General features: G+C 38.0%; 2 protein-coding genes across 7 annotated transcripts in view; both read right to left on the bottom strand.

The window, feature by feature from the left end:
- The window catches only part of LOC114476833 (E3 ubiquitin-protein ligase MARCH8-like), a 95726-nt gene that overhangs the window by 6001 nt on the left and 66592 nt on the right, over positions 1-23133 (bottom strand). For all 6 annotated transcript variants that reach the window (XM_028468796.1, XM_028468793.1, XM_028468794.1 and 3 more), the window contains 4 exons: positions 19679-19729; positions 9062-9141; positions 3343-3523; positions 1882-2017 (listed from right to left, as the gene is read on the bottom strand). In XM_028468796.1, the coding sequence (XP_028324597.1) occupies positions 1882-2017; positions 3343-3523; positions 9062-9141; positions 19679-19729 (448 nt within the window). The remainder of the gene's footprint in view (positions 1-1881; positions 2018-3342; positions 3524-9061; positions 9142-19678; positions 19730-23133) is intronic.
- On the bottom strand, positions 7496-9051 carry LOC114476832 (uncharacterized). The gene has a single exon (XM_028468792.1). The coding sequence runs from the start codon at positions 8682-8684 to the stop codon at positions 7710-7712; it is 975 nt and encodes a 324-aa protein (XP_028324593.1). The 5' UTR covers positions 8685-9051; the 3' UTR covers positions 7496-7709.

The following is a 23133-nucleotide window of genomic DNA, read 5'->3' on the forward strand; positions in this document are numbered from 1 at the left end:
TGAGTGAAGAGAGTGTAAGTATCATGTGTTACCAAAGACACACAAACAGGTTCACAAAAAAGGTAAAGCTCAGAAACTATGGAGGAAGTCACATGTCACAGTGGCATGGCGACGGTTTGTAACCCATTCAAACTGGTTTCAACAAATCAGAACCAATCACTTTACAAGCCGACGACAGCACACTTGTGTCTGATTTGTGAGCAAACACAGGAGAGCATTGCTGTGGTTCAGAGACTTGGCAGGAGATGAGCTGGACTGGTGAGGATCGGTTGGGTGTCACCATGGCGACTGAATCTGACAGGCATCAGGTCCCCAACAGGTCTGAATCATCAGGTTGGGCTAAGCAGGGACAGCCTGCTACTCCATCTGTACACTGTCTCAGAGGCGCCAAACATGTCGGGGAGGGCGGAGCGGACGCTGCTACAACAACAACTCATGGCTGGTGCAACGTCTCCAATTTCTGGCCCTTTTAAAGGAAGGAAGTGGGCTTTAAGCAGCTAAGAGCTCCCATCTTTTTACTTCAGTGGAGACGGCAACATGATGCTGTTCAGGTCAAAATGTGGTGACTTTACCATCTTTATGAAAGACAGGAAGCATAGAAACATAGTAATAAGATAAGTGCACCATGTGCATTAACTTGATTTAAAATGACTTGAATTGAGTGAACAGCAGTGACCACAAAAAGAATCACTGGTCTTCTAGCTCTAATGTTAAACACTAGTTCAGGGGCCAAATACGAAAGTTGATTTTAGGTAGGCTGCAGATTTTAGGCAGGAAAATTAGGAATTTGAACATTACTGTACTCTAGTTTGCACTTCAATGTATAAATTAATTATAAAATATGTACGGCACTGATAGTATCAAAGCATTAAGTGACACATATCACAGATCTCCACTTTATATTTTTTTAGATTTTGTGGCTAAATTTTACGTAATTTTAAATTAGAACAATTTGAGATTAAAAATGACGGCCATCATGTGATATAAGCCTAAGGAAAATGTGAACCCTGATAATAATGTCGAGTTTCATTGAATTTATGTATTATTTTGGTGATGCCTTGCTGAAATATCAACAACTGAATTAGTTGGTCATTTACACAAAGATTCATGGTTTCTCAAATTTTTTTTTTTTACTTTCTCATGTGGGCCAAATTGGATGCTCTAAAGCAGCGATTCTCAACTGGTGGGTCGAGACCCAAAAGTGGGTCGCGGACCTGTACTGGGTGGGTCGTGGACAGCTGGTCAAAAATAAATAAATACTTAATGTCTCTGATGTTGGACTTGTCCTTTATTTTGAAAGAAACATTTCCTTTTACAGGCATGCTGTAAAATGCATGTTTCACAGGGAAATATATAGATTTCTGTTTTAAAAAAAGATTATATATATATATGTGTGTTTTCAACAACTATTTTGCTTGGTTGAATTCTAAAAAAAAAAAAAAGTGGGTCACGATTTATTGACTGTGGCAAAATGTGGGTCCCAGGGTGAGACCAGTTGAGAACCCCTGCTCTAAAGGACCCCCTGATATGGCCCCTGGGTCTTGAGTTTGACGTGTGTGCTAAGATGATGTCCACTCCACCAGTCTTTAATAAACAACTTCAGTTTAAAAGGACTGGATGTATTATGGATGTGATTTGTTTTCAGATATTACAGATCTAAACCCCTAACAAAGCCAAGTCTCCAGCACGTGCTCGACTCCACTACACATTTGCTCACTCTCAGCCTTGCCTTTGATGCCATCTCAGCTTCAGCATCTTAATTACACCCACACATGTCAGCTTTTTACATTTCAAACTAGGTACTCCGCTCACAACACTGACAGGAACCTTCAGCTGCGCAGTGGAAGGCGGTGAATGAATGAAGTCTGAGAGAGCGCTGACCTTGTCTGATTTCCTCTGCCGTCCTGTCGATGAGGACGTAGAGCGACCACACCACGCAGGTTATGGCGATGACGTGGAAGGTGACGGAACACATGATCTTCCTTCTTTCACTCGCAGTCATCTGTAATTTTTCCCACTACAGAAAGACAAACAAAAGGAGGGAGAAAAAAAAAGCAACGTTATTAAAAGGCAGCACAGATAAATCTAGCCTCCAGTGTTGTGCTCAAGACTACATTATCGAAAACCAGAATGGAACAAGATCAAGACTTTTGGGAGTCGAGACCGAGTCAAGAACGAGACAAGACCGGGGCAATAAAAATCAATTTCAAAAACCATGACAAGGTGGTAGAGGGGTTGTCCTCTGACCAAGAGGTTCGGGGTTTGATCCCAGTCTTTACCAGTCTATGTGTCAAAGTGTCCTTGGGCAAGACATGGAACCCCAAGTTGCTCCCAGTGGTTGACAAGCGCCTTGCATGGCAGCTCTGTCCCATTGGTGTGTGAATGTGAGTCTGAGTAAGCTGATATGTAAAGCACTTTGTGACCTCTGTCTGAGAAAGGTGCTATATAAATAAACATGACTTATTTAACAGACAAATAAAAAACGTAACTCATGAATCAAAGATATTTATCATTTTACCAAGTTCTTCTCCTCATTATCACATTAGTAAAGTTGAAGGATAGCAGAAATCAGTGCTGGTCTTGACAAAAAAGTTTGGACACAGACCTAGACAAGACCAAGTAAAAATGCTTTCAAGTCTGAGACAAGACCAAGACCTTTAAATTTTGGTCTTGAGACCAAGTGCTACAACACTAACACTCTCACACTCACACAAACACCTAAAGCAATTAAACTTCTTTATCCCCCGCTGACTATTTTCTGAAGCAGACTGACGGTCAAGCTGAATATTTGATGGTGACATTTAAGCGATGGTGTTTGCCATTTAGTGCTACAAAACATATCTTGGCAGTGTGAATGAGATGGAGATAAAATGAAGCACTCGGCACAATGAGGAGAGTTCACACCCGCAACATGTGATTAGTTAGAAACTAAACAACAAAGTACCACAACTGGATGTGGAGTGGGATTTTCTTTTAATAAACGCTTATCACAGAGTGTATTGATCTGCCTCCCATCTTGAATGTTCACTCACAAATGAACAACCTCCACATTCTGTTGCATGACAGGGAAGAAAATAATGACAGAGCGTTTATTTAAGGTCTTCTGTGCAGCTAATGAAGGGTGGAAAAATTCTAATTAGAGTGTCTCACTATCTCAAGGCTGCAATGATTGATAAGGACCCGAGGAGAAGCGTGCTGCTATAAATGAAATAAATCTCACCAACCTGATTGGCTCCAATGGTTAAAAAAAAAAAAAAAAAAAATGTCTTCAAAGCCGACAAATGCGACAAGCTCTTGGGTTCTGCTTTACCTCAGATGAATTAGACACGTGAGGTGTCATACCTTGCGCAGCGGCTTCAGCTTGGTCTCCATGATGAACTCGTATTTACAGAGTTCACAACAGCGAGTGTCAGAGCTTTTGATCCACTGCTGCAAACAGGCCTGGTGGACAAAGCGCAGGCTCCCTGTGCAGTGACACGGTGTGATCAAAGGACTCTCATCATCGCCTTCACAGTGACAAATCCTACAGGAAGAAAAACAATGCAGTCACAACATAATATTAGAATTTTTTTCAATGAATTTCCTGATCCTAAAACAATGTTTAGGATTCAAATATATCATATAACCTGTTAACCTAATAATTATAGAATATAACGCATGATGCAATGCCATTTTTTAAAACCATCTTTACTGACCCAATACATGTTAAATGTTATCTGAGAGGAGTGTTAGAGCTCAATATGTAACAACGACCTGAAATATAACAAGAACCGAATTATTATTAATTAAAAAGTAAAAAAATGTAATACCTGGTCAATAATGTCACAAAATGTAACAAAAGGTTTTGCCGTCGTCACTATATTGTGGGGAGAAAATATTTTTGCCTTAATAGTAAGAATTTTGTTACATCATAGTGAGTCAATGATTTATAGATTAAAGGGCTTATTGTTTCAAAGTAGAGAGTAATATCATACACAAATGCTTATGTGGAAATAATATATGTATATATATATATATATATATATATATATATATCATTAAAGCCTTTTGGAGAATCTTGACATTTTTGGTAACTTATTTTTCTTACTTTATTCATATAGGCCAATAACACAGTTTATATATATATATATAAAAACGGTGAAACATTTTTGCATTTAAGGCTCAGCATCTTGTTACATTATTGACCAGTTATTACATTTCGGGTTGTATTTTAAAAAAAAAATTATAACAATGTGGGTCGTTGTTACATATCGGGCTCTAACAAGGCACCTTGTTAGACTTTAAAGAATATTTTTGTCAAAGTTATTTTAATCAAGTTATTTATTTCTGTTGCTCATTTGAGGACAGAGACTTTGGTCTGCATCCTGCTGTCTTTAGATATGTATGTGTGATTTAATATTTCGTGGACAGTGTGGTAAGTCCCTTTCTCTGTCCATGATGACTGGGCACACTTTTATTGGAGAGGAATAAATCTTCATACTGTAGCAGAGGACAGCTCCATTAAAAGGTCACACATAACGGACACTGTCTAATCAGTGGGAGGACACCAGTGGCAGCTATTAGTCATCCCCAATTGTATGTGTGTGTCTGTTTCTACACAATTTGTATTATAAAATGCACTGACACTTTCACAAGGAAGCCAAAGTGCACCAGTACTTCAAGAGATGCTTTTTAATAATAATAATAAAAACATGTATTACATGGATGCAAAGGCAAATAAACATTGTTCTGGTAATGCAGAGCAAGTCCTTTGAACACCCAATGAGTTTCAAAATCAGGTACTGCTTTGAACTCACTGCAAGGCGAATTAGAGCTAAGCAGTAAATGAGGTGCACACAGTATCTGTTGCTGCAAAGGCATCACAGCTCAATGAATGCAAAATCCTCAAGTACGTAAATGCACAGTAGGTGAGATCCATAAAGCTGAAGAAACTCTCACGATGTGTTGAGACGGGATAGTCTTTAAGCCGTACATGTGAGGAGACACATGCACGCCCACATGTGTCCACACGTTAGAGAGCAAGAGAGCCTGATCAGTCTATTTACAGAGCTCACTGATCTGGACAAAGGGTTAAAGGAGATTAAAACAATGGTGTGAACAAAGGTTGAACTAACTCCAAAAGCTGGTTTTTTTTCTCATTGTTAGTTATGGACAGGCTGCTTTGATGGTGTTTGCTTCCCTGTTTAATAAGATGATGAATTGCAGATTCTCAGCCCACACACACTAATCATATTTCAATTACAGAGAAGAAACGCTCGGGGGACTCGGCTGTCTTTAATGAAGGATTACATTGAAAAGATGTTGAATGATGGTGATTTTTATCATAGGAAGGGATCAAAACATTTTAACTTTGGCTGAAGGCAAAATAAAGTGATCAGAAAAGAATAAGGTGAAAGACAATGAAAACGTCTCTTGACCCAACATTGTTTCTATTACTTGTGTGTATAGTTTGTGTAACAAACACCTAGGTGAATATATAAACCTAATTGGTAAAACAGAAAGAAGTTGTATAATCAAAGTTTTCTTACACATCAAAAAGTAGTGATTCGAGAACTATTCCAAACCTTTTTAAGGCATAAATGACTCAAAATGAAGTTGTATCATTAAAGCAGCCTAAACCAGTCATATAAAGATGACAAAGGATGATGATCAAAATAGAGAAGAAGCAAAATAGGGTCGTAAATGGCAGGAGGGGCAGGAAACACGCACTGCAGCACACTGCCGCGCTGAGGCGTTCCTGCTCCCTTTTCCTCTCTCTCCTCAGATGGCATTCAGCCAATTTTTGCAACACACATTTAGTGTCTCGTTTGAAGATACTGCACGACTCTCACTAATTCCTCATGTTTATGGATTTTCTTAAAAAAAATGAAAAAAATAAAAAATCTGTAATTAGTTTTTGATCCCTTTAAAAAAAAAAAAAATACTCAAATCTGAAGCATTGCCACAGTGCAGTGGCTGTTTGAACAATTGTTTAAGCACTTAACAGCTTGAAACATTGTGATCAGCAAAAATAAAATTCAATTAGTGGGAACTTCATCTGCTCCCTTAACACAGGAAAACACATTCAATGCAAAGCTACATTTACAAGAATCACCACAAACATGAGATACAAAGGGACAAAAAGATCTGAGGATGGTGAAAAGGTGGTCAAAGAAAAAGAACTAGAGCAATGGAAGCACTTGGTGTGGAAATTTAATGCAAAAAAATCTGCTGAGGATGTCATATCAAAGTTTTAAATATGTCTTTTGTGATCTTTGGGCAGCAGTTGTGTTCAATTTGTGACTTTAATAAAAGTGAAATGACAATCCCAATGGCAACAGGTTCTGATTTTCTTTTTCGTGGGAAAAAAAATCTGTGTTTCTGTAGACAGACAATAAATTATATGTTTTCAAGTGTAATGTGTCAGTCTGTTTTGATGTAGAAAAGGAGAATTATTTTCTAAAAGAGACATATACTTTAGTAACATACATCACATTGAGAGAGTGCAGAACCTAAAAAAACTTGGATAATGGCCTCAATTCTCTCTTCACAAACTAAATATCTGTAGAGTAATGTTTAATAATAAAACAAGCTACACTCTCATGAAGTGTTTAATGAAAGGCGCTGGAACTAAAATGAATCTCTGATGAGGTGGCAGTCGGCCAAAGCACCCCTTGTTATAATTCTAGGTATTTCTCATTCAAATGTTTTCTGCGTCAAATGATGATTTCTCTATGTTTGGATGAGGGCGATCCTGGCCTTGAGCCTCACGCTTCCAGCCACATGACGGATGAGCTGGCACCATGCGTTTGTGCCTGTGTGTTTGTGCATACAGTCTATGCAGGCTATTTGGAGGTGCTAATCTGGCTCTTGATCTCTGGACTTCACCTTGCCAAGTCTAAGCTTGTGTTTCTCACAGCTTGCGTCGAACGAGTAAACTTATTAATCCAGAAAGCAACACGTGTTGACCATAAAACGAGGGCACAGATGTATATGAGAGACATTTTCTTGAGTCCATTCAAGTCTGCTTCAGTGTGGCATTGAGACATACACTGTAGCTCAGAGCAGCCTTTACCGGGTCCATAAATAATTCACACAACCTTTCTGGTCCATCTCAGCCTGCCTCTAGCAATCAGACTACTTATAGTGAGTCATGTGACAAAGGGTAACGATGGGTCTGTTGACCCAGTCAGACACCAGTTGATCACATTTGTTGTTCAATCCCTCTAACCATTTTGCCATTTCCCCGGCACTCACTCTTACACATTGATCATCTCCTCTGTATTATTACATTTTCTACCCTAACCTGTGCTCCTTCATCTATTTGTTACCTCTCCTGCAAAGATAAAACTTATGAACAGAATCAATCACATTTTTGTTCAGTGTGTGCAAGACACTTTACTGGCTCACCAATTCAGTAAACATAGAACCATTGAAAAAACAAAACAAAAAAAAAAACAACACAATTTGACAGCATGGAAAACATGCAGAGCACCCACATGGGAGTGAAGGGAAATCAGACTGTGTGAAATTATATTAAAAACACAGATCAGCCATAAACACACGCTGAGGGTGAATCGGGACAACTGAGGAGGAGGGGAAGGATTAGGAGGAGGAGAAATGATAGTGGGTGGTTGTAGATTGAAGCATTTTAGTGTGAGGGACCAAGTATGAATTGTACTCTTAGCAGGACAGATACGGCTGTGAACTACAGGATGAAAGGTTCTCCACTACTCCACAGGTCTCTGGGGTTCACTGGAGTGACTGAGCTTTACTGACTCACAGGAAAGGTGGGGAATTACACTCCAGACAGTCACCCACCTGCAGCAGTCCCCAGAGAGCGAATAGGGTGACAGAGGCCCTGTTTTGTCAGACAAGGGGGTCTGACAGCCATCTAAGTCACTGTCCTCGTCCATGTAGCACAGAGGTGCCAAGAAACTGCCTGTCCCAGGTGCTGCGGCCTTTCCTGTGGTTACTTGTGGTCCCACTGTCTTTGGAGCCAGACTGGACTGGTCCACCTCAAACACGTCATCTCCCATCAGACTCTCAGGGGTACACCCTTGCTCACTGCCCTCCAGCAGGGTACTGGAGGATTTGGTGATTTGGAGGTGCGAAGCATAGCTGCCCATCTCTGAGCACTGGAGGCTCACAGACGTGGGTGATCGAGAAAAGGGAAGGAGGATGCGAAGGAAGTTAGTGTTGGGTTGGTGAGGAGTAGGAAGGGGATGAATGACCGCAGATTCAAAGGGGAGGCAGGTTGAGGGTGAGGTGCCTAACGTGTACTTGTAGTTGTTGCCAAAAGCAGGGACGAGGTGAGGCTGGTTACGTGTTGAAAAGGCCTGATTTCGACTTGCTACCATCTTGCTGTTAAGAGTTTGTGCCCTTCGATCCGAGTCGGGAAGCGGAGCGTGCTCAGGCTTTAGCTCCAGCTCTCCCTCAGAGCACGTGCGATCTATGAAGTGCAGGCCACGGCACAGGCTGTCCATACGCTGACCCACATCATTCAGAGAGGCTGAAAACCTGAGTGAGCTGTTAGGTTTGATGTTGACGGAGGGGGGCTGCAGCAGAGAGAGCCAGTCACGTTGTTTGCTGTGTTTGGAGGCTGGAAGTGCATCTACACAGAGGGTCGCCACTGAAACACCTCCTGATCTTTGAAAGGTTTTACTGTTTGAGTTCAACAGGACCACTGCAGTCTGCTTCTGCATGTCATTATCCTGACTACTGCCGACAGTTTGTGTGTTTATGAGAGAAGAGCGTGTGATAGACCACAGTGGTGAGGACGAGCAGGAGAATGTGAGGGAGAAGACAAAAAGAGAAATGGAAAAACATCATGCACTTGAATTAATTTTGTGAAAAGGAGACAAATTTTCAGGGGGATTTGATTGCACAAAAACATCCCAGAGTGGAACATCCATGTCTCATTTAAAGCAGCAGTTTACACAAAACAAAGCTCACTTCTAGTGATCTGTCAAACTCTCAATAAAGTATTTTAACTGTTGTGACAAAAAAATCTCTTCTTTGTCCCCGGGTGGATACAAAGCACTGACTTATTGGCCATACCTTGGGTTAAAGTGTTTTGTACCTGCAGATATCCTGGCTGGAGGGAGAAACTGATGTCCTTGAAAAGCTGCATGGAGCGTTGACTGAAGTCGGGCTCCCCGCCTAGGGACAGTTCAGAGAGTGTTAGTTTTTTCCATTATACTGTATATCCACCCAAATACCCCGTTAAGTGAAAATGCAGAAATAAAATCTAATCTCTTATATCAGCAGAGCTAATCTTGGGTGATGAAAGTTATCACACAGTTTGTTCCTGAACCTAAACTCTACAGAAAGCACAATAAATGCTAATCACACAGAGCAACAAACAGGAAAAACACAATAGTGGCAGTTAATCTATCTGAATCAAGAAGAAGAAAAATCATCTTAGTGTGTAATTTCATTGAGCTGGCAAAACACTGGGCAATCCACGGGACAGAAGGTGAGTTAAAAAGCCTGAGTAGAGGAGAAAAACAGAACTGGAAGATGCAGGTATGAAGACTAGATTAAGGACCTTCTGTTGTGTCCATAGCACTGTTTATTGAAAGTGATTCATGTTTGTCAGGATATTAGTTTACCAACAGCAAGAAGTCAAACACGATTCTGATCATCTAGAAATGATTTGTGCAATGTAAATCATCTTTATACATGAATGTACTAAACAGACCAACTGGCCACTTAAAGCCGACAAGTACCATTTGTTCTCAGTTGATCACTTTGTTCCCAGAGTGCATGGTTACCAAGTGGTAAAACTCAGACCCGTCAGGCTCCTATATTCCAAAAACAGTTCCCAGATAAGGACCTGCATGTCATCAGGATCCCTTCTTTTAAGAGCAAAACTGGAACTTATATTTTCTGGTGAAGTCACTCTTTGTATTCCATCTGTGCATGTCTTTATACTGTAGTTTCTATAGACTGATGTATTCATTGTGTCCTCAGAAGATTAGTGTTGAGCTGTTTAAAGACTAAACCTAAATCAAAGTTCAGTTATGTTTTAATTAATACACAAATTAAAAAAGAATGCTAAACTATTGATATACAACTCCAGAGATGACAGAGAAGATATATCAGGATCAGAGAGTGTGTGGGTGCCTAACAAAGTCATGGTAGAGCTGGTCATTTTAAACAGGAGACTAATTACCTATTGATTACATTTCCAACTAAGGGAATATTTATAGTTCATGTCCTGACATCAATCAATAGGAAATTCAATGTTTAGTTTGTCCTTCAGCCTGAACATGAACATAATAGCTTTCACAGCCTTTCCCTTCACACGCACACACACACTTTTCTGATCTATTTTTCAGTGTTAATTAAGTTTTTTTCCCCTCTTGCATTTCTTTTATAATATATTTATATGATTTTTTTAGCAGATTTGCATTTTCTGAAGGTCATATCTGAACAAAAAATGTCAAATTAGTACTACATTAGCGAAGAAAAAAGCAGGAGTCGCTTCTAAAACACCACACAAACAAAGACCATTGTCAACCATTAAACATTAAATGATGAGAAAGCAGGCTGTGGTTGAGAAAAAAAGATGACTAGCTCAGCAGATTTTTTACATGACAATAAAAATGCTCCATGATGGATAAAGTTCAGGGTGATCTGAATGTGTCCACCATTCCTAATTTAAACAATTTACAAAAGTGTTTAAACTAAAATGTGTATTGCATTTGTTAAAATACCACAACTTGATAGTTGGTTAAAATGTACAACACAAAACAAAACTTGTAGTTGCAGGATGTTTCCCCAATTTCCCAAAGAGATGCTGAAGCTCTAGCTGAACCATGGATTTGGTTTTACATCACACAATCAATGGAGTGCAACAATTACTCATGCTTAATAGCATGGCAAGTCATACACATGCATACCTGTAAAGTTTTGGGGAGTAAGGGAAATTTTCAGGCGCCCGCAACAAGCCGAGGGCTAAATTAAAACATAAATGGGTATATGCAGCATGAATGTTTATTTAATATACTTACAGTTCATATACAAGTTAACACATTGCATATTTTATTTTCATTACATATTTTCTTTTGATTTCTCATGCTCACTAATGTGGTTCTCTGGTATTCACGAATGACTTATTAGACACGTTTGTTGCAGACTACATTCTTTAACACTTTTTTAAAGCAGTGTATATTTGTGGCGCTTGTGATTGGCTGATTTTTCGTGGTGACTTCCGCTGTGGTAAGAACGACGTACGAACTTCCGCTAAAATCTCAGTTATTAATCTTACAGAACGTGTAACTGTGTCCCATCCTGCTGCTCTTTATAAAGGTAAACTGTCTGTCACATTTTACAACATATTTACACGAATTCTTTGTTTTTTTCACAGAAACGTCTTCTTACAATCATCCATCCCTCTTCTGAGTTGTTGCCGCTGTCAGTACTGCCACCTGAAATGGCCTGAGTGGCAGTTCTCGCGAGGCGAGTGGCGGCGTTCAGTTTAGAGAGGCATCTTTTCATTATGATCACATTAAAAAACTGGATATTTACAGGACGATGATATGTACACATCTGATCATTTACATGTTGAAAAGAAAGTGAATAAATACCACTAGACTTCACAAGGATATTTGTGAATTTTTGGAATAGTGAGTTACAGTTATCTGAGAGTCCCTGGTGTGTGTTTTCCACTGGTTGTGGCCAAAGGATTACACGGGGCTGGTCCAGGCCAAAAAAACGCAACAGCCAAGTTTTGGTCCCTGTCCAACCCTGTGCAGGAATAACACACAAAGCCCATCACAGGCACACACAGTATATGGGCAAGCGGAAACTGCAATAGCCATAATGTTTCCTATATCAGACAACACAGTCAAAAATAATAACAGTAAAAGGGGTTAAAAGTCTGACTGTCAGTCTTGGATCAAAATAAACTGTAAATGTGTACACACAAATGGAAGAAATACATTTATCAGAAAGATGCACGACTGAAACATATAGTGTGGGAGCATAATAAAGAGACATTAGGCCCCTGCAGTACTAGCGCTCGTACAGTTGTGGTTGTAAATTCGCTCATTTAATTGAGCCAATAAAGCAGGCATTATTTTCCTCAGTTTCTCTTGCCTTCTGTTTCTCCAAGCACATAAATACTGTGAAGACACGGCCTACAGTTATGGCTCTGTAGTTAGCCACTGATTATCATTTAAACTCTACCCTGTTTGAAACACCTAATTATGGTATTTGTGCAGTGTTTTGACTTTAACATCTTCTGCTCTTAGGCACTTAAACACTCTCCGACACTTACATCCACTGAGATGGCATTTAGTCATTCAGTCTGAACCTGCAGAAATTGAATAGAGGTCTTTACGGACTCTTATACAATTGAAGAGGGTTTAACACACGTGTTTACTTTGTGGAGGAGAACTAGAGTACCCATAGTATGAACACAAATCCTAAGGGAGAACAAGACAAATCGACAAATCCTGAGGCTTGAACTCAGGACCTTCTTCCTGTTATTGAGCCAATCCACCCTATTATAAACTGACTAATAGGTAACAAGCTTGTCTCTGTGCTGATGGAAGCCATGGCTGCTAGAACTTAGTCTCAACACAGTAATGATTAAATTTATTTTAACAGCATGGAAGACTTCTCTCCCTCCCCCTCTCTCCTGATTCTGGGTTTAATGTATAACTCAAACACTGCTGCTGGAAATCAGATATTCTATGACAGGAGGAAAAAAATTATCAGATTGACTTGATAAATTTTGCACTTTGACTTTGAAACTCTCCATTTTAGGGAACAAATGCAAATTTGTGAATATATTTAGCATTTTGTTGATAATTTGTTGCTTTGATGTGTTAGTTCAGCATAGAGTCGCATCATAGTCACTCTCAGTAAAAGCCATTAATTGAGGGTGATGCTTAACCTTGAAAGACAAACAAGCTTCTACCCACACAGACTTCACATTATCCATCATTAAAGTTTGGCTATTCCTCAGACTAACATCCTACATCTGTTAATAATACTTGATAGCCCTGAGTCACTCTTTACCTTTGAGAGAGCACACATGTTTTACTTTACTTATAGTGGGGTCAAGCCTTGGTCAGGCATAATTTAATACAATGCGGAAGAATCACAAAGAAGTACAAAAGAGGAAGTGAGCTTTAAATAGGAGCAAATTAAAGTTTTGTGTCACGTCACAAATGAAGATCATTGTTACATTTCTAATTTAGCTTAATGTACATTAACTTCACTAAACATTTTCAATCAGAAATAAACTTGTTGTGAGCAGTTGTGAGGGTCCAATGCAAGATGCTGTTTGACGCCCCCAGATTGGTACTACATTTAATCTCTACATGTAGAGATCAAATCCATTAAATGGTCCCTAAACTGCTGAATAATCAGAAGCTGTCAATTATTCCTATAGAACATGTCGACTGATGTCACACACTGCAGAACTAAACGGACCTTTTAATGCTAAGCACATATAGCCATTTGTTTTATTCTTATATCCTACATTTATATCACGCATATTAGGGATGAGGACGGGCCAATTTCATTCTCTTCAGAAGAGGCAGTTGATTCAGCTTTGTGGCCCCCTAGTGGCTCATTGGGCCCTTTACAATTACCTAGTCCGCATATAGCCAGAAACGTGTGTAAGTGTGAGGTCTGTTAGATCATTACATCATTTCAAAGTAAAAAACAAGCTTTGAAATAAGTTTTACATTATGAATACCTAACAATAATGTCTTTATTTCATAAGCTTCAAAGGCTATAAATCATACATCGAGCTACAGTTCTTAGCCGATTAACTCTAGGATAGCATCGGCATTTTTTACATTGGTTAAACATAGTTAAAAAACACTTTAAATATACACTTTAAATGTATCCCAAGCAGCCATACTTGGATACAGTATGTGACATGATTTATTTATTTATTATATGTATTTTGATAATAACTTTTCTTACTATTCATTTTTCTTTCCTCTACAAATCCTGACAGTCTTTCCTAAGGAGGTATGAGTTTATCTACCTTACTCTAAGTTTCCTTAAGTCCTGGTGCTAATACAGTGTAAGACTTGATTTATTTTACTCTGATAATGTCCAATGTTTGACAAATAAAAGAGCGAGGAATGTCATACTTTCATAAAAATAACAGCTGCCACTACTTTAATTTTTAGTAAAATAACATCAACTAAGGGGAGTAAGAATGTGTATGGAAATCAAATTCTAACATGAATTGCATCAGCTAAAACAAAGTGTGTGTTTTAGGCCCAAGCAATACACAGGAAATACCTGTAGCTTGAAATTGTGCAATTTCATTATTATTTTTTATTATTATTTCATTTCTTTTTGAATATTTGCACTGGAGCAGCCCCATAGTCTGTGAACTCTTTGTGCAGGAAACTGTTGGAAGGCAGGCTGAAATGATTGAGCAATCACTTCTCTGGCACTTCAGCCCATCTTAAATCATGTCCATCCAACTGCGTCAATGGGACTGTAACGGCTGGCTTGCACAAACTGGCAAATTTGAGGAACTGACTCAATACTTGGAATTGTTTCAAAGCAGTGATACCAAGCAGTCGGTATAAGAGACTTTCACTTTTAGTTAAGTTTTTTCATTATATTTAAATCCACAACAAATACACAAGGAATAATAAACACGTCTGAAAGAACAACCTCTCTTGTGGGTGTATGCCGTTTAAACAACTGTATTATCACTATATTCAAGATGCCTGTAAATTTAGAGATAAATGTTTAGCATTATTTAGTTTTCACGGTGACTCATTTATAATTTCATTTTTGTTTTTCCACAAAGATTTTAAAGTTTTATGCTTTGTCAGATTTTGGCATTACTGTGAGTTTTGGCAAACTAAATACATTGAGGTTTAAAATATGCTGGAAAATACACAAACATTTTTATCAGGTTATAAACATGTTGCCTCAGAGATAAATATTGTTTAGAATTGTTGCTTCATCACCATCTAATTTACTTACAGCATCACTAAAAAGCAGAACTTGGTCATGGCCTGCATCAGCCCAAACACTCTAGCTGCCAGATTGAGGAAGAATCAAGGCAACAAATGTTCCGCTGCAAAAATAATGGATTTCACTATCATAAAAGAGCAGCTTTGCTTACCGCATGTTTTAGCACCAGTGGCCAGTGAAACTAAATGGGACAGAAGAGGCTGATCACGCAGATATCCAGCTGATAGACCAAGTCATGCAAAGCAGCAATGGAGCCGTGAACAGATGTTTGGCTGCCTTTAGGTGAAGACTCACAGCTTTTAACACCACCGTTTACAGCAAAAAACCACCTTTTATTTATGCAGTCACAATGCCAACCACTGCAACTTGATACGTAGACGTGACCATGGTTTTCCTACAAATTCCCTTCCTGCCTAAACCGAGGAATTAAACATTAAAAAGGACTTCAGAAACATTATTCTGAGTCACTTTATTAAATTAAGATTATTACCCTTCCTTGGGACTCTTCATATTATCCATTTCCCAGAGCTCTTGCTTTTATTTAACAATAAGTGAGACACGTGCAATTAACTGTGGCAACAAAAACGTTCAGTTGAAAAATCCCAAGGAAATTTTTCACCTACAAACACCATGGAAACAAAACTGACAGGCTATTGATTCCAACCACCCATCCCTAGCCGATTAAAGTCCTGAGGAAAGGGGGACAGTCTGAAAAGCTTGCCACACAATCTTAAAGCCAACACATTGAATCAAGCATACAAATTCGAAAATGCTCAATTTGAATCTAAAGCTAATGTGTCCTTATTTTGAGGCCTCTATAAAGCAGATATATAGGCTACATGATTTTTGTTGGGAAAACAGAAAATCAGAAGTTGATGCAACACTTGGCATTAGGAGAAAATTATTAATCTACACAGAAAGTTCATAGGTCTGCTCTTGGAATGAAACGTTTGGCATTCTTGCTGGAAAGCCGAAGTGCTAACAACTTATTACAATTGACTAACTGATGAACTATTACCTGCATGATCAGCTCCTTAATTCGTTCTATTCAAAAATAAGGAAACAGTTTTTAAATAAACCCAAATAATGCACAGTGTCAGAGTAAATTCAGCATTTCACACAGCGTGCGTGCGTTTTCACGCAGGAAGTGAAAGCACCACAGTCAGATAGTTACCTAGAAATTAGATGCCTTACTGAGTCACCTGGTGAAAGCTGAGCTCTGTCTGGTTAAGAACTAAAAACACTAACAGCGTGTTAACCGTCTGCCCCAAAGTCGCTGCGACAGCCTAACAGAGCACAGGGACACAGGCCGGTTATCATCGTCAAACGGGAGCTGATGCTTTGACAGAGCCAAACATTTTGTCATTATCTAAGCCATACCCTCACACTAAATGTGCAATATGAAATCCCACCCTTAGGTTGATTCTGTAGTTATTTAAACACAGATACATCTTAAGTAGGTCAGCGGCTGATCGCAGCACATTCATTCTTGATTTAATCTGGCATGAGCCGATGAGATTTATGCACCATGTTGACCAAAGCAGCAGCATTTGTTTGGGTGTCCCTATTTCTTATATAGCCTGAGTCCATATAACTTAATCTACCAAAAAAACTTAATTAGCAGCTAAAAAATATGTGTGTAAATTAAATGAACACTTTGTATGTTTTACTGGCATTCAGAACTGCAATTTATTTCCCCCTATTTCACATTTCTGTAGGAAAAAAAAAAGGAAAATCTAGAATTATGGAAATCTTTTATCAGACCTCTAATATCTCAGAGAACAGGGTAAAATGATAATGTGCACAAAATAATCAGATCATCTTATTCAAGCAGCTCCCAAAAAGTAATTTAGAAAAAAGTGACATGTTCAAAGTGCTGCCGTTGAGTAGCTCAATCTCACAGTATCCGTCGGGAGTTTTCTGACTTGAATTGAAAGAAAGAATGAAATATCATAATCCTTTGAGTTACAGGCCAACTCTGTCTCAATGCGACTCCCTGCAGATGTGTCCATCCAAAGAGCATTTAATAGGAAATGAAAAGGTGCCACTCAGCTGGACCATTATTTAAACAGCAGCTGTCTAACACCCCATGGACAATTAATTAAAAATTAAAAATCCTTTCTTTTCCTGTGTCAAATATTACATAATGACGACCAGCTCACTGGATGCTTGCAGATTACATTTTAAAATCTTCATGTTTATGCAAGCATTTTATTACCGGTAGCTTTGTTTGCCTCAAATTATGCTTGCTCTGTATTCATACAAACATTTAAAGTTAGTTTATATCAAATTTTCTATTTCTTCAATTAATCTACCATAAGCAGAGAGATTCCAAGTACGATCCATCCATCCAGTTTAAAATGGTCCAAAACCGATCAGTTGCATTTTTCATCTGCTTAAACCATTTAAACGTAAGTCGAGAGCAAGAGCTAGCTGCTGCTGCTACAAATGTATCAAGCGGACATATGAATTATATCATCCAGGTTTCTTTCAGTGTTTAAGGTGTCATGAAGTCTGACATTAAGTGTTGTTCCTTAAATTATTACACCTTTGGAGCTATGTTGGCAATTTTTTGGGTCAGGGTATCATGCTATTATAATGACATGCGTAATGTCAGCCTTACGTATACCCCTTCAAATAAAGTGGGAGTGAATTGACAGTGATTAAAAGTTGAAAATCATGACTTAGGCAGACCACTAGAAGAATTCTGCAAACTCAGGGCCTGTAGAAGTTCTCACCCATCAACTTTGTCCAGATTGTGGAGGCTGTGTAATTATAGAGCTTCAGCAGAAACATGAAAGATTGTGTAATTGGATGGTCACAGCAAGAGAGCCCTCGAGAATGTTGAGGAGACAATTTGATTATCATTGGACACTTTCTAAATGTTTCCTGATAAGACAACAGCATGTGTCTCATGAAGTAAACACTACACACGCTGTTCAAAATAGTCAAATATCATAATAAAAAAAATTATGCTGTATCTCTGATAATCCTTAAATTTTGAGGAAAAAAATGTATTTGTAAAAGAGTTTATTAGTATTTTCTCTCTTAGGTGTAATACATCAGAAACTGCAACATTAAGCCAAGCTAAGACTATATGTGCACGAAACATTGATCTGTCTCTACTTTAAAAAGTACAGATGGGTAGAACAACAATAGGTTTTTGTATGATATTGTGCTTTTTAGGGCCAAGAGTTTAATATAGATGTTAATTACAACTTAAGAAGAAAATGACTGTTTGTCAAAGGCCAAATAAATGTGAGCAAACACAGCAAACAATTGGATTCATGCAAATTTTGCTTCTGCTAATAAAAATTACTTCCACACCCACATGTGACACATTATCATGAATTAAATAAAATACTTTTAAAAACAAGAAAATATATCATATTTCATCCATCCATTTCCCAACCCACTTGTTCCTTTAAGGTGTCAGTTATTTCATATCATCAAATTCATATATAAATATAGAAATGGACTGGACTGAAGCCATGTGCATAAAGTCTAAAGCATTATCTGTGTAAATTTAAAGTAAGCTATATTCAAAAAAGGAATAATATTTCTATGTATTCATGTATGCAAAACCAATGCAACCTATATCTACAATTTGATTCCTGTGAATAAATGGACAGGCCAAACAGTGTAAACTGCATGAAGTTTTATAAAGCATCCCCTAGAGCAGTGTTTCCCAACCAGGGGTATGTGTACCCCTAGAGGTACGTGAGCACATTGCAGGGGGTATGTGGAAAAATAAGAATTTATTTCCAAGAAAATGAAAAATATTCTCAGTCATTTAATAAGTCCGTCAAAAAAAAGGTAAGATTAAAGTTTAAATGCTTGTTTAAAGGGGATCTATTCAAAGAAGCTCCTTTTGTGGTAAATAATAAAGTTATAATAAAAAGTTATATATAACACAGGCAGGTTCATTATTTGTTTTGTATGTATTTATTTATATGACTTATTTTTATTTTTTCTAATTTCAACTTTATTATTTTTCTTTATTAACAATATAATCATAATATATTAGTATTAATAATACAGTATTAATAATACAGTATTAATAATACAGTATTAATAATACAAACGTTTACTATAAATATTATTTCTTATATTTATATTTTATTGCCTTGAAGGCAACATCATTTTATGTTTAATTTGAGTTAAATAAGAAGATAATGCCTGAAAATGAATTGTTCAATTTAAGATGAAATAAAATGACTTGTATTCATTTTACTTTTGGAGAATCATGAACACGTATGAGTGAGGGAGTGCTCATGGTATGACAAAAAGGCTCAAGGGGGACACAAGACAAGAAAGGTTTGGAACCACTGCCCTAGAGTGCTGGAGGAAGGGGTTTAGATGAAAGTATTAACATATATCTGTCACTGTGGTGAAATAACCCCTCACCTTGCTCACATTTTAACAGCGACTGACCCTCAGCGACATGCAAAACACTTTCACTGGCACTGCTCGGCTTTGATGAAACGATCCTGACATCTATTAGCACAAGTAAGGAGTTTATCCTGTAAGAGGCTCAGAAGGACAAGGGTTGAAAGCGGACCATCACATTCAGTGCTGGCAGTAGCTTTTCCAGTAGGAATGACGGAGAGGAAAGGACAAAGAGCCTTCCTCAGGTTCATCACAGAGGCAGATTGGAGTGTGTGTGTGTGTGTGTGTGTGTGTGTGTGTGTGTGTGTGTGTGTGTGTGTGTGTGTGTGTGTGCTCTCACCTTGGATATATTGCTAGACCTGCTTGCTGAATGACCCAGAGGCTTTTCATTCTGTGGATAAAAACAAAAGAAAAACAGCAGCAGTGAGTGAATCATAAATGCAAATGCAGGTTTTACGAAATGGACTGAAGCACAAGTTAATAAAGCTATTGAAAACACACTCTCTACAATGTATAATGTATAAACAACAACAAGAACACCAGGCCAACCTCTAACAAATAATCAAAAGCAGCAGGATATTTTCCTTTGACACTGTGATAACCACACAAGCTTCCAAAACACCAAAAAAAAAAATCTCTCCCAAACAGGAATTCAGAGCCAAAATAAATTCTGAAGGTAGGACACAATGTTTGGGAGAAGTCTCTATAATATCCACCAGACCACAACTGTAAACCATTGACGTAGAGTTAGCAACAGAGGAAAACAAACAGGAGAGGATCAGGTTGGGCTTAATCCTGATTTTCACTTCAGCAGCCCAGAAAGGCCCGTGAGCCAAAAGTGAGACTGTAAATTAAACGTATGTCAACATGACATTCAAATCAAACTGTGGCACAAATTGTGGGTGATATTTCAGAAAACACAGCCGACGGCTCATAATTTTTAAGATGTAATGAAATTGTTTTCCAATCTGTGCACTGGACTTGAATCAGTGACTCAGAGAAAATGGCTGCTGGGATGCTGTGCCACACGGGCTTTGAGGCACTGAAAAAAAGATACAAAGCTACGTCATGCTAAGTTTACACCTGGTCAGACGTGCAGTTTGTTTGTTCATTTCATCAGCTTTATGATGACAAAAAAGTATGACATGGGAATATTGCTTAGGGGTAAATCTTGCCCGTGTGAGACAGCAGAGGATGGTTTAATTGTGTGAATAAACTCAGAAACCAGTCAATACTTCTACTAATGAATCAACACTTCCAACATGAACATAGCAAGCCTGATCTTGCATGGCTGGGTTACGGTTATCTTCAGGGAAATCTCCCCTTCTGTCACAATGTCCCCACGTTAGTTTTCCCATGAAATAATGTATAGATGTTTGATCAGTCAGGAGGTTATTTTTAACAAACCTGTGTATCATGAATCCAAAATCTATTTTTTTCCTGTTTTTATATATACAATAAATGTAGCAGTAAGATGTTAAAGTTCTAAGTAAATGTATTCCTCATTCATTCATTCAGTCACTCTGCTTTTTCAGACCACATCAGACAACTCAGCACATACATCTCCTTTTCTCAGCAGCTAAAAATATGGCTTCTTGACCACCAATTACGTTCACACAATGACAAATTTGTATTTTATTTTATTTCGATTTTTGTACATTGTTATATGATGTAACTATTCTGTTTAAACTGTATTCCAGTTGTAATTTCCAATGTGGCAATTCGGAGAGTTTTAGTCCAGGCTTGGTGCTTTGTTATATCACTAATTATTTTGTCATTTGTCATACCTGTTCTCTTTTGTTATCTTGTATTCTCCTTCTGTATTTTAAGGCCTTTTACATTTTAGGTTGCCTTTCAAATCTAGCCAGGGCTCATTTACAGCATGTCTGTCTATTAATGTGCATGGTCCCTAAATGAAATGTATAAACTGCATTCCAGATCTCTGTCATTCTTTCATTTATCTTCTATACACACTTGTCCTGGACAAGTGTAATGGGGATGCTAAAGCTTGCCTTAAAGATGCAATCAGGCATCTACCTTATCTCCTATAGACCATTTATTAACAATGATCATTCATGCATTAATAAATACACAATTTCTACTATCGCCATCTTGAATTAAAGAAACAACTCATTGTTAATGTCGTCTGCACTACAAAACAAAACATTTACGTGCGCGAGTCACATCGGTGCTTGCTGTGACTAGTTGCCATGGTGATGGATGACTGCTGCTTGTAGTGAGACTCTCCATCACTCTGGTTCTTCCCCATCTTTGTACTTTTTATGTCCCACTCACCCACCCCCCATGGACATGAATAATAATTTAATAAAAGCGCATACACACCTCTCCTGCACCACGCTTAGATGACATTTATAATCTAGGAGTTTTTTATTTTTTATATCAAACTGTGTAATGACACCTTTTAGAGACTAGAGTTGGCCCAAATTCCCATGTCTTATATTATTTTTTTACCTTTAAAACTATATATTTAAGTCTAAAAAAAAACAAAAAAATTGTTGCCACATGTGGAACACAATTAGTCCAGCATCATTTTAAATGACACCAACAATTTTTTTTTTTACAGGCACAGCCAACGTATTCATTGTCTGAAAAAACAAATAGCTGACATTCAATGATGCAACAAAAGCGCTAAAGATTTGATTAACATTGACAGCTCTGAGTGTGCAGCCATTATTTCCAATTTAAAATTGTATTTATTGCATATTTTAATATTCCAGCCCAAGGGTAATGCAGCAGTGACACAACTCCAACAGTTTTTGTACAAAAAGTTGAACTGGAGTTAGAGAAAAACACACTGGAGTTACTTCCTGTCTAGGCTTTTTTAAGATCACAGTCTTAGGTTGTACTCAAATAGAGCACTTGTTTTATTCAACACATTGATACAAAAGGCTCAAGAAAAATTCTGCTTGATTATAATTAACACAGCCTAACATTTGTACGATAATAGAAAAGTCTTTTTTTTTCCCATCTCTTATCTTAATCCATCATTCCTAGTAGGAAAGTGGAGCAAAGAGCAGGTAGGCTCAGATAGTTTTGGGATATAAAGTAAACCCACAAATTAACTTGCTGTTTATACAAGACAAGCTTCAAAAATCGACCCACGTGAAAGAAAACACGTCTGCAACTGTCTGCTCTCCTCCCTTACTTCTTACTATTACCAACAGGAGCTACAAAGTGTGGGAGTCACCTTCAGAGCCAACCTGCAGACGACTAAATGCCCTCTATTCTGGGCTCATGCATTATTCTTATACAGAGGCAATGCTCAGATTTCAATCTGCAGTACCCACTTCTCAGCGCCTCCTCTGTGGAGACGTAAGCAGTCGCAACGTTTGAAATTGATAACACAATTTCGAAGTTGGACAAGGAGGAAATAAATGAACAGAAAAGGTAGAAAATAAAGGAAGTATTGAGGTCAGATGTACTTGTATGGTGTTTATCAGGACTCTGTGTTTTTGTCAGGTTTGCTCTTAGCTGAATACCAAACTTTTATGGACATAACCCTGCTTGTTTGTCCTTTTTCGTAAATGATAAAAAGCGATTTTCAAATTTATTGAACTGTTCAGTTAGATTTTATATAGAAAGAAAATATACCCCTAACGACTCAGAAAAAAACAATACCTCACATCTTTGCAGAAGACATACCTTTATTGACAACAATTTGAAATTTTGTTATTATTAGTATCTGTTAAAAACAAAAATTTACATTTATCTTGAAAGGCAAAGATAGAGATGATTTTATATTTGTGATAAAATATGTCTCTTTTGTAGCAAGAA

The sequence above is a fragment of the Gouania willdenowi genome, chromosome 15 (assembly GCF_900634775.1).
Source record: "Gouania willdenowi chromosome 15, fGouWil2.1, whole genome shotgun sequence".
Taxonomy (NCBI): Eukaryota; Metazoa; Chordata; class Actinopteri; order Blenniiformes; family Gobiesocidae; genus Gouania; species Gouania willdenowi.